This window comes from Leuciscus leuciscus (genome assembly GCF_965113295.1).
Source record: "Leuciscus leuciscus genome assembly, chromosome: 19".
NCBI lineage: Eukaryota > Metazoa > Chordata > Actinopteri > Cypriniformes > Leuciscidae > Leuciscus > Leuciscus leuciscus.
In genome coordinates, this window is record NC_138743.1 from 16,106,957 (window position 1) to 16,119,292 (window position 12,336).

The following is a 12,336-nucleotide window of genomic DNA, read 5'->3' on the forward strand; positions in this document are numbered from 1 at the left end:
AAGACTATTTGAAATCAGCTTTGAGCAGCCAGAGCATCCAGACTAAGACACATTTGTAAAAATCTAATTGGAATCACATTTTATGAATCAGATTTGAAAAACAGTGATGTTTTTTTGCTGTCCAGAATTTCAAAAACCCATCTGGATATGCAAAAGAAAAGAAAATCTGATTTCCGCTGGCAGTCTGAACATAGCCTTAAATCAAAAGGAGTATTACTAGAAGATTTAAAATACAGTCAAGCATTACCATCACAAAACAAACCCTGACAAAAGTGAGGTTATGTATTAAATGGTTTACTTACTAAATTTTTTTTTTAAAGAGAGAACAAAGTCATGTGTAAAACAAAACTATCAAATTTAATTAGAAAATCAGCCGTTTAGTGGTTATTTTACAAAAATATTTGACCACAGAAATTGGTTGATTGACCAATCGCATCTGCATTGATTCTTTTTTGTAATGCTATATTTATAAATTTACAGGTGAAAACAAAATCCTTCAAACAGCCACCTGAGACCAGTTGAATATTTTTAGTATGTTGGTGTTTAATTAGAAAGCCCTATGTCTTTTTGTCCATGTTCACATTCCCTCACGTTTGAGCTCTAGCCATCCTCAACTTAGAAAGTATCGAAAAAGAGATTGTCACTCTGCAAATGTATGATTCATTCATACCTGGTCAACATGGTTTCCATCACCAGTGGGCCAGCGGTGTTTGCCTGCAGTGCAGCCACCCAACTGCTCCCCAGGCTGCCTTTGAAAGAAATAGCCCACAGTGGCATCATCTTGGGAACGACCGCTCAGAGGAGGCTGAGGGGTGCCGGGGTTGGGGTTGGCCACCCGGTCCATACCTGGCAGAGGGTGAGCTCCTCCAGGTCCCTGCCCAGCACCTCCTACTGTGGCCAGAGAACCCCCCGCATGGACTCGGACCACTCCGGTCTCTGGCGCACCATTTGTGTGCAGCATCCCACCTCGCGTCTCCTGCCAGGCCACGTCATTCATACCTAAGATGCTGCATGGAATGCTCATTCCACGGAAAAACCTTCAGAAAAAGGGGCAGGGAAGTTTAATGCCATTTAAAAAGTGATTTTACCTCCATGGCATTAGATTAGCCCAGATTAATGATAAATGTATTATTTTGAACTATTTGAAATACAGAAACACGGTGAAACAAAACTAATTAAGAATATTTTATTTTGAGGGGACTGAGTCCATGAAGGGGGGTGCGGAGTTCAAAATGTAGAAGATTTCCATCTTTTATCCACATAAAAACCTCCAAATACTATCCAAATATCATAAATTACATATAGATTAAATATAGTGTGATTTTCTAAATCTATGGTTTAAAAATATAAAATCTGTCCCCAACTAGGGTCCCCCAGTGAATCTTGGCCACTTCCACCACTGAGTGTATACTGTGTAAACACACACATAATAACAAAGCTATAGCAGCTACAATCAAATAAAACAAAATAAACTGTCAGGAGAACAAAGCCGCACCATATTGTCCTCAAGTTTTAATAAATGTGGCCACTAACTAAACCTTGTTTACTCAGTTTTTTAAAAAGCAGCATTTAAAATATATATATTACAGTAAATGCGTTTAAATAAAGACCTGAAATCACGCGTTTCTATGTGAATGTTTTGAGTGAACGGGAATAGCAGGATGCTAACGGCTAACACACTAATAATAGACGGCGGTACATTTTGCCATTGTGCTAGATGTAAAATTAAACACTGGTGCGGTTTCTTTTGCTTTGTAAGGATTTTGCAGTGATATTCTGAGACTGAAACATTTAGTCTCAGCAATATTTTTATTTGATCGAGGTTGTCTGTTGTTTGTTAGCATCACAGGGCCCATGACTTCGCCAGCTAGCACGTCGCTAACAGTCAGCACGAGAGGGCTTGTTTTAAGTCTAATGTATTTATATTTAAACATGTCTATTTAAATAGCGTCTTTGAATTGATAAAAGGCTATGAAAGGGAATAGCGAAATCAGCTGCACGGTAAAATAACATGACAAGCCTGACTTCAATGTGCTTGTTTCTCTGCTAGTGCGCGAGCCGCTTTGTTGATAAAACAACACAGGCCTCTCACCTCTAAAAGTTAATTTTACAACCAATGAATCCAATAAACACCAGTAACAAACAATTATTGATCTCTAAACGTATTCGTCACGGTTATGAACCCAACAGCTAGGCCATTTCATGACAATTCATGAATAAACTCCCGTGTCTTCTCCCTGATAGACTCACAACACGGCCCCCTGCTTGAGCCCCTAAACAAAAGGGGCAACAATTGACATTCGCGGTCCGATATATCCATCACATCTGCTCAAAGATACTCACGCGCGGTGTATTGATGTTCAAGCCCGATGCTTCAAGGTTGTGATGGACGCGGTGTTGAGTGTAAGTTTAGTTTCCGTGGAGATGTGGTGTGTGTGTTTTAATGATTAGGTGTTGGAGGCGCTTGTATAGGAGTTTGGGAGGATTGGTGCCCTCCTCCCCTGTGCATACACTCTCTCTCTCTCTCTCTCTCTCTCTCTCTCTCTCTCTCTCTCTCTCTCTCTCTCTCTCTCTCACACACACACACACACACACACACACACACACACACACACACACAACACACACACACACACACACACACACACACACACACACACACACACACACACACACACACACAATATCAGTGAGGACATTGCATAGACTTCCATTGATTTTATATTAGGTTAATGATATTTTCTATCATCTAACCCAACCCTACCCATCACAGAAATATGTGCAAAACACTAGATTTAAACAAAAACATGTTTTGACAGATTTACAAGCATTTTAGGACCAGAAAAATGTCCTCACTAGTTGGTTGTCATAGTATTTCATTATAAGTGAGTTTGGCCCTCACAAGTATAGCTAAACCTGTACACACACATACACACACACACACACACACACACACACACACACAGTGCACATCCATCCTACTTGCGCACCAACATGTCAGTAGATCACAATTATATTCACTGGTCTTCACGCAAGCCATTTTTTTTTTAATGTAAATATGAGGGTGTGCTCATGTTCAGGGACCTGTTTCAGAAAGGAACTTAAGTGAAAACTCTGAGTATGTTAACCTTGAAATGAGGGAAACTCAGAACCTAACCTGGTCGGGAGCAGGTTTTCTGAGATAAACCCAGAGTTTTTCTTATGTTGTAAATGCATCTTGATTTAAGAATGTTTAGATATTTTGACTGGAAACAACAAGACAAAAAGGCTAAGTAAGAAAAGCATTTTTTGCAGTGCAGTACATTCATTTACTGCACATTTTTCTATATAACATCAGAGATGCAGAGCACATTAGTTAGGCCACTGTATCAGAGCAGGAAGGAAAGTGTGCCTCGTTCTCACACTCTTTCTGAGAGTTTTTGTGTTGTTTCCTGGACACAAACCTGTGAGAGCCATCAAAGAGGAGATTCACAGGATTGCAGGTCAGTGGTGTAGAAATCAGTTTAAATGAGGCTAATCTGATAAATTATGTTCACTTGATAACATCTTGCTGTGACCTCTGGAAGTAACCTAATAATTAGAATTTCCTTTATGATTTCAAGTGTGGTTGAATGTATTGATGACACACATAATCCCATCATCGCACCTTCCGAAAATGGACCAGATTACTGTATGGAATGGGAGGATGCCAGATGGAAAGGTAGAGATATATGCCGTAACCACCAAAGCTGTTAAATGAACACAAATTATTCACAATTTATTTGGTCATTTTTATTTACTACAAATACAAAAGCAACAGTAATTATTTTCCTGTTGGATTTTAATATTCTTCCAGTATTGTATATCTCCTCTAATCTATCAGTGGTGGTGCAGGTCCAGCCTCTGTTGGTGGAGTAGAAGTCAACTGTTAATTTCATTAGCCTAATTAAAAAATGTAACAGGTTGGATTAGAGAACATTTTAATTATGTGAAAAGAGCATCATACAAAATGGAAACATGTGCGGCATATTGAAATATACAATGAATTATATTTATTTAATATGTCAAATGTTTGTAAAGTCATGTAGCCTATAGCCATGATTTAACTGACTGAATTATGGTTTTAATGTTCATTTTTAGTTGCTGTCACGTTCTTTTTTTCTTTCTTTTTTTTTGCCTGTGGGATACCATGAAAAAGAGTATTAGTTCAATAACTTACCTTCCCGTCAGTTTTCACCTGATAATATAACAGTGATTGAGAATTATACTTGTATATTGACTCTGAAGTATGCAGACGTCTTTTTGTCGGGTGCTGTTGCCATGGTGAATCGTAATTTCTGAGCTCCATTGATCATGGCTTTTCATAGTCATGGTGCACGTGCTTAACTCAGAGTCAACCTACTTAGAGTAGATTAAATTAACTCAATTCAGATGTTCTGAAACCGAAAACGTAATCGGTTACTAACGTAACCTCGGTTCTCTCTAGAAGAGGGAACGAGTACTGCGTAAGATATCTTACGCTAGGGGAAAATCCTTTTTCCGCGAGATATTGAAGCCAAAAATTATCCTTAATTTTGTAATAATGCAAAACGCGTTGCGGCAGCATGCAGACATAGGCAAGACAGCTCGCGCGCCTATTGGCTGCTCTGCGGCAACTGCAGCAGCCTATCGAGCGAGGCCTGGCGTGACGCCAGACCCAATCAGGGCACTTCGCGCCCGCTGCGTCACGTCCCGCCGAAATGGGCGTGGTCTAGGCCTATAAATACCGCTCGCAGGCAGCTATTATCTGGTTTTTCATCATCGAAGCAACCAGAATGTGTGCATGCACGGCAAGATACGCAGTACTCGTTCCCTCTTCTAGAGAGAACCGAGGTTACGTTAGTAACCGAGTACGTTCTCTTACGAGAGGTCTCTCGTACTGCGTAAGATATCTTACGCTAGGGGACCCAATGCAAAACGCCGTGCATGCTGAGATCTGACACCAAAGACCCAAAGGTGAAAACCCGGGGTACATATAGTGCACAATCACTCAGGGAACTCACAGGGAGTCCGGGAAGAGGGAGGGGCGAAGCCGCACTCTTCCACATATGGCAGCGTCGCTGAGACGCGAATTTCATCATACAGACAGGGCGGGGTACGGCCTGAACTGATGGGGGAATGTGGGTCTTACACAGTTTGCCCAGGCACATCTCGTGCTGCTACTTTTTTACTGTCGAACATTGAGCTGTGCTCAGTAGACGCAGCATTCTGAGCTGATCGCATCAGGTCAGACAATACTGGTAAACTTAGACCGACAGCAGCCTGGCCTGCAGGGCGGGAACCTCTAGGTTATAAAACCTTATAAATGTAGACGGGGAGGCCCAGCCTGCCGCCATACAAATGTCTTGCAAGGCAATCCCACTTGACCAGGCCCACGAAGAGGCCATGCCTCTCGTGGAGTGCGCTCTGACACCCAACGGGCACTGCATGCCCTTGGAGGCGTATGCCAGCGCTATAGCATCAACTATCCATCTGGATAGGCTCTGTTTCGACGCGGCTAGTCCCTTAGAACGTCCGCTAAACGAAACAAAGAGCTGCTCCGTCTGTCTGAAACCAGACGAGCGAGACACATAAGCTCGTAATGCCCTGGCTGGGCAAAGGAGGCTCGCGTCTCTTTCCTCATCAGGGACCGGTAGGGCTGACAGGGAGATAACCTGCGCCCTAAACGGTGTGTTGAGGGATTTTGGAACATAACCGTGCTTAGGTTTGAGTATAACTTTTGAGTCATTAGGCCCAAACTCCATGCACGCCGCGCTCACAGAGAGCGCGTGTAGGTCCCCTATGCGCTTCACTGAAGCGAGAGCCAGCAGAAACACAGTCTTGAAAGACAGGTGTTTCAAATCGATTGACTGTAAAGGCTCAAATGGCGCACCTTTCATGGCTTCCAGAACCGTAGAAAGGTCCCATACGGGGACTGAGGGAGGTCTGGGAGGATTCAGTCTCTTAGCCCCTCTAAGGAAGCGGATGACTAAATCGTTCCTTCCTATTGACTGACCAAGCGTTGTTTCTGAGAACGCTGCTATAGCCGCCACATAAACTTTGAGCGTGGAGGGGGCCCTGCCCCCATCCAACAGCTCTTGTAGGAAGGAAAGCACCTCCGCCACACCACAGTCTGTGGGTGACACACCACGGGCTGTGCACCAGCCCGAAAACACTGACCATTTCGAGGAATAGAGTCGTCTCGTAGACGGAGCTCTAGCCTGCGTGATCGTGTTTAATACTCCTTTAGGGAGTCCAACATGTACCCGTTGATGGCCCAGACATGAAGGGACCATAGTTCCGGGTGAGGATGCCAGATCGAACCGTGGGCCTGTGAGAGGAGGTCTCTCCTCACTGGTACTGGCCACGGGGCAGTACTTGCTAACTGCATCACGACTGGGAACCAAGGTTGGTTTTTCCAGAACGGTGCCACCAGCAGTACTGAGCATCCTTCTTCCCTGATCCGTTCTATCACCTGAGGCAGGAGAGAGACGGGGGGAAAAGCATAGAGCGGGCGGCGGGGCCACACATGGGCCAGCGCGCTCCTGCTCTTGGAGAAAAATTCCTGACAGTGAGCGTTTTCTTGAGACGCAAACAGGTCTACTTCCGCTCTGCCGAATTTCTTCCACAGCAGTTGGACTGTCTGTGGGTGTAGAGACCACTCGCCTGCCGGAACATTGTTCCTGGACAGTCTGTCCGGTCCTATATTCAGGAGCCCTGGCACGTGCGCTGCTCTGAGCGAGCGCAGGTTGCACTGAGCCCATACCAGGAGGCGTTCTGCCAGCCTGTACAGGTTCTTGGACCTGAGGCCGCCCTGGCGATTTATGTAGGACACCACAGACATGTTGTCCGAACGGACCAAGACGTGGCGTCCTTTTATCTGGGGACAAAAACGCGTCAGCGCGTTGTCTACTGCCAGCATTTCGAGGCAGTTTATGTGCAGGAGCTTCTCCCGTTCCGACCACTGGCCGAAGAACGGTCTGCCCTCGAGCAGCGCTCCCCATTCGCTGCAGTTTCGCCGACGCCCTCGCCGCTATGTGGCGCGCGTCGAGACCACGGTAAAAACAGAAGTAGCACATTTACTTCGAGCCGAAGTGGCGAAACTATTGAGCAAAGGGGCCATAGAGCCCCTCTCTCAAGTCCAGAGCGAAGGAGGGCTATACAGCAGATACTTCCTGGTACCGAAAAAAGACGGACACCACTTTCGAAAGCATCGAGTGCACGTTGGTTTCGTTTTTACAGAAACCGTGAGACATGCATAACGCGGTGTTAGTGGGCACTGGGTAGTGGGCACATTCACCATGTTTGAAGCGCAACCGATCTGAGTCGGTTTTATGTGCGCGAGCCCTGTGTGACAGGCTGTGCTTGTGTGTAGGGATGGGCACTGGGCAGTGGGCATTCTTACTACACATGAAACACCATCGGCCGTGGCCGGGACACCAGAAAATACACTCTTTTGGGGATTTATCTGGGTAGCCGTGAAAACGGCATTTGTGTGCAGGCAAGCGGGTGACAGAACCGACTTGTTGGCTGCAGAAAACACTGGAACAGTCACATTTGCTGGAACTGGACGAGCGAATAGCTTTGGTGTGAGTCTGGCCGCAGCGGGACTTAAACACCGTCGTTTTCCTAGCTGTGCTAGGACGACTTCGGGGCCTCGGGCTTCACCGTAATCCTAGGTCGCGAGCCACGTACAGCGGGGCGGCGACCGGATGAGCGGGAGCGCGGTCTCGCGCTTCGGGCCTGGCGGCGCTGTGAAGTGGAGGCAGTGGACGGTGGCTGTGGCTGTGAGCTCTGAGCAGACGGTTTCGCACGGCCTGCTGCAGAGCTGGAGCGCTTCGGGAGGAAGTGCTTCATAGCCTGTGACGCTTTCTGTACCTCTGCGAATCTCTCCGCGAAATCCTTGACGGAGGATCCAAAGAGGCCTCTGGCGGAAAGCGGGGCGTCGAGGAACGCGGTGCACTCAGACTCGGCCATTTCCGAGAGCGTCAGCCAAAGATGTCTCTCAGTCACGGTGAGAGAGGCCATATTCCGTCCAATGGCTTGCGCTGCAGACTTAGTAGCACGGAGAGCGAGGTCCGTGGCACTCCTTAAGTCCGGCACGCAGATCGCGTCAGGTCCTTCCTCATCCAGCTTACGGAGGAGATCGGCCTGGAAGATCTGAAGCGTTGCCATGGTGTGCAGCGCTGACGCAGCTTGCCCGGCGGCGGAGAAAGCGCGGCGGAGCAGGCTTGACGTCGTGCGGCAAGCTTTAGAGGGTAGGGCCGACTTAGCACACCGTCCAGCGGAGGGCGGGCATAAGTGGGCCGCTATCGCCTCTTCGACCGGCGGCAGCGAAAGGTATCCTTTGTTCTTGGCATCGTCAACAGCGGAGAATGCCAAAGAAACAGCAGGACGCACTCTAGCCGAATAGGGGGCGTTCCAGGACTTGGCGACTTCTTCGTGTAACTCAGGAAGAAAAGGCGCCGGTCTGGACGCAGGCGAAGCGCGCTCCCCAGGCAGGAAAAATCCATCCAGCCGGTTGTGAGCGGGCTGCTCAGGCGAAGACCACTCGAGGCCGAGGCTCGCCGCGGCCTGTGCGAGTACTCGCATGAGCTCCGTCTCGATGGACGCTCTCTTGCCTGACGACGTGCGGGCAGGGGGCGTGGGGTCCTCAGAGCCCGCCCAATCCTCACTGCCTGACGCCAGGATAGAGCAGGAATCATCCTCTCCCAGCAGGGCTTCCTCATCCACGATGTCAACGGAAGCGGCGGCAGACGGCGGCCGCTGTCCGTCAGGAAGCGAGGCTGACGAAGCCGGGGAAGCAAGCGGGCGAACCGGCGAGCTTTGGCGGCTGAGGGAGGGTTCCGGCGCCCGCTGGGCACGGCGCTTTCTACGGCGCGACGCCGCGGCGGGCGGGGGAGCAGTCTCGGTGAAGAAGGCTAGGCGAGTCCTCAGAGTCGCCATTGCCATCAGCTCGCAGTGAGGGCAGCCGCCGTCAGCGAGCGCGAGAACTGCATGTTCCTCACCCAGGCAGGAAACGCAAACCACGTGGCGGTCCCCGTCGCTGAGTGTGGCTCTGCACGAGCCGCAGGAAGGCATCTTTAAAAAGACGCTAGCTCACACAAAAGTACAGTGTAATAAGGAAAGGATATAAGCGCCGGAAAGCGCAGCAGGAAGGCAGGAAGGCGGCGCGGCCAGCGACTTCAGTGACTCATCCCGCTGAAGGTGCTCTCTCTCAGACGGCGCGGCTTCTTCTCCGGCTCCAGCGATGCGTGTGCTTCGCTTGAAGGATGAAAAATCAGATAATAGCTGCCTGCGAGCGGTATTTATAGGCCTAGACCACGCCCATTTCGGCGGGACGTGACGCAGCGGGCGCGAAGTGCCCTGATTGGGTCTGGCGTCACGCCACGCCTCGCCCGATAGGCTGCTGCAGTTGCCGCAGAGCAGCCAATAGGCGCGCGAGCTGTCTCGCCTATGTCTGCATGCTGCCGCAACGCGTTTTGCATTATTACAAAATTAAGGATAAATTTTGGCTTCAATATCTCGCGGAAAAAGGATTTTCCCCTAGCGTAAGATATCTTACGCAGTACGAGAGACCTCTCGTAAGAGAACTCAGAGTTTCACATCTCAGGGTAAATCAACTCAGAGTTCAAGTTTTAACTCAGAGTTGGTTGAACCTCCTTATTGAAACAGGCCCCAGGTATCATTAAAGTGCATGTTAAAACGATATATTTTTTCAACAAACATTAAATTGACTTTCAGAAATGAATCTAAAAAATGCCTTGACGTAAGGGATAATTTTTCCTAAAGTCAGCATGTCATTTTCACAAAATAAATCCCTACATTACATATTGTTGTACCATCACTAGAGGATGACTGTTTTTCCCCCCCAAAGTCACTCTTCCATTTCTGTCATCTGAAGGAGTTTGGGTTCCTTGACACTATTGCCTTTGGCATATTTGGGGAAAGTTAACATTTATTAATATTGGTTGTGTTCAAATTGGCATTATACTATCATACTATTATTATATTTCTGTATCCAGTATGTATACTGTGCATAGTATACAAATTTTCTGTATGCATGGAATACCCAGATGACGTACTATATTTGCCACCATCTGCTAATTACAACTCAAGAACACTAAAATCGGTGTTCAGAATGGCATACTACCATACAACTCCTACTATATTGAAGTATGCAATGTATGTACTGTGAATAGAATGTGAATTTTTTCTATGCATGGAATTCCCGGGTTACCTACCACACTTACTGCTGCTGAGGACAATGCATGGGATACTGTTTCCCCAATTCATAGTAACGTAACTAAAACTAAGTTTCCTCCACACGGGACCAGGCTCTGTGGAGGAAGAAGAAACAGAAGGGTGGTGAGGTTTTAGAGGTGAGACATGGAAGGTGGAGTGAATTCTATAGTGAGGGAGTTGCAGTTCGTATGTGACAGGGTTTACTTGACCAAGTATCTAGGGCCCATGTGTTTTTGGGACTTAATTTTCTGCAGGGTAGGTACAGTTTGATGTTCCTCGTTGAGAGCCACACCTTCTGGTTGGTAGGATGGAGCTTCGGTTCGCCAGGCATCGGCGTGACTCTTCTGTTGGCCCACTGCCTGCTGAAGATGATGGTGTGCCCCAGACTCTCTCGCTCTCTCGAATCAGAAATCCACATCTGGAATATGCAAGAGGCTGATAGCCGAGCACACACTGAAACGGGGTCAGGCGTTGCTTGAGGGAGTTTTAGCGTATTTGGCCCAGGCAAGAAACTGGTTCCAGGAGACAATGGCAAAAGATTCGGAGAAAGCGTCGAAACTCCTGTATCTTCCTCTCCGTCTGACCGTAGGTCTGCGTGTAGTATCTGGAGGAGAGGATCACGGTCACCAGACCTATAAAGGCCATTTTCACAAGATGTAATATCTGTATCTGGTGTCCCTAGAATGTGTCTGTGAAATTTCAGTTAAAAAAATACCCCACACATAATTTATTATAGCTTGTCCAATTTGCAAAAACACGCTGTTCTCATATGTGTCTCTTTAAATGCAAATAAGCTGCTGCTCCCCACCCTTTCCAGAAGAGGGTGTGGCCTTTACCACTGGTGCCAATCCTACTGTGGCAATAACAAATCAGGAGAAGCAATATGACTGACAACGTAAATACAGGGGCCTGTTTCAATAAGGAGGTTTCACCAACTCTGAGTTAAAACTTGAACTCTGAGTTGACTTACCCTGAGATGGGAAACTCTGAGTTTTTGGTTTCAGAACAGCTGAAATTAGTTAGTTCAATCAACTCTGAGTTGACTGACTCTGAGTTAAGCGCGTGCACCACAACTATAAAAAGCCATTATCAATGGAGCACAGATATTATGAGTCACCATGGCAACAGCACCAGACAAAAAGAGGTCTTCATATTTCTTCACATTTTAATTACTGTTATATAGTGATGGGTGTAATTAATTACCAAGTAATCTAAATACTGTTATTTAATTAAAGGGATTACTCTTAATTCTTCTGTAATTTAAAGTTAAATCTGATGTAATTGTATTAGACTATAGAACAATTCTGTATAGGCTATTTAACATACATTTTTAAAAGTTATATTTTTTATGTAACCTTCTCCCTCTACACACTTTGGTCAATTCAAGAATAATTCATGCAATTGTATATTGTTTATTTGAAAGCATTAAAAGTGCAGTTTCTTGTCTCTCCTTGTATTGTTTAAGTGGTTGAGGTTGATATGGGATTTAGTAATTAGTAATAAGTAGACCAATAATTTCTAAAGATAGTCATTATTACATTAATCTAATTACACTGTTGAAGATGTCATTTGTAGTTAGTAATACAAGTAACTTGCCCAACTGTTATAATATCAGAGGTGAAACTGGAAGAACAGTATGTTATTCAACCTCATTTTAATTTTCATGTAGGTGCAATCCGGCAGGCATTAAAAGAACATGGCAGCAGCTGAAAATTAAATATAAAAACATAATTCAGTCAAGTAAGGCTTGAGCATATCATGGGTGTAGGCTACCTGACTTTACAAACATGTGACATATTAAATAACTAAAGCATCCAGTGTCTAGCAGTGCAGCAGCATTTTTTGCTGAGGGAATTCCTGGAGGGACTTCAAAGCCAGTCCCAAAGATCCAAGGGCCTTCATAAAATGTAAGAGGTTTACATATGTGTTATTTTTTATATAGGCTATTTTTGATATTTCCATTTATTTTACTTTGGGTTAGGATTTTTGTTGGTCCCAATAGATTCTGATGGTAATATCTGTCTTTTGGAGCCTCCTGTTCCAACAGAACCCCAGGCAGTTGTAAGTCGCCTACTCAATACACCAGAAATTATG

At 46.2% G+C, this 12,336-nt stretch overlaps 1 protein-coding gene and 1 long non-coding RNA gene across 9 annotated transcripts in view; one reads left to right on the forward strand and one right to left on the reverse strand.

Annotated features, from left to right (window-relative positions):
• Positions 1-2,523, reverse strand: part of pum2 (pumilio RNA-binding family member 2) — a 110,770-nt gene extending 108,247 nt beyond the window's left edge. For 5 of the 8 annotated variants that reach the window (XM_082148456.1, XM_082148455.1, XM_082148452.1 and 2 more), the window contains exons 1-2: positions 2,344-2,522; positions 671-1,037 (exon numbers count right to left, since the gene is read on the reverse strand). In XM_082148456.1, coding sequence (XP_082004582.1) covers positions 671-1,024 — 354 coding nt within the window. In that variant the 5' untranslated portion in view covers positions 1,025-1,037; positions 2,344-2,522. The other 3 variants (XM_082148454.1, XM_082148451.1, XM_082148450.1) reach the window with 2 other exon arrangements.
• LOC309482942 overlaps positions 1-12,336 on the forward strand; it is a 212,103-nt gene that overhangs the window by 98,181 nt on the left and 101,586 nt on the right. The gene's annotated exons all lie outside the window — the stretch shown is intronic.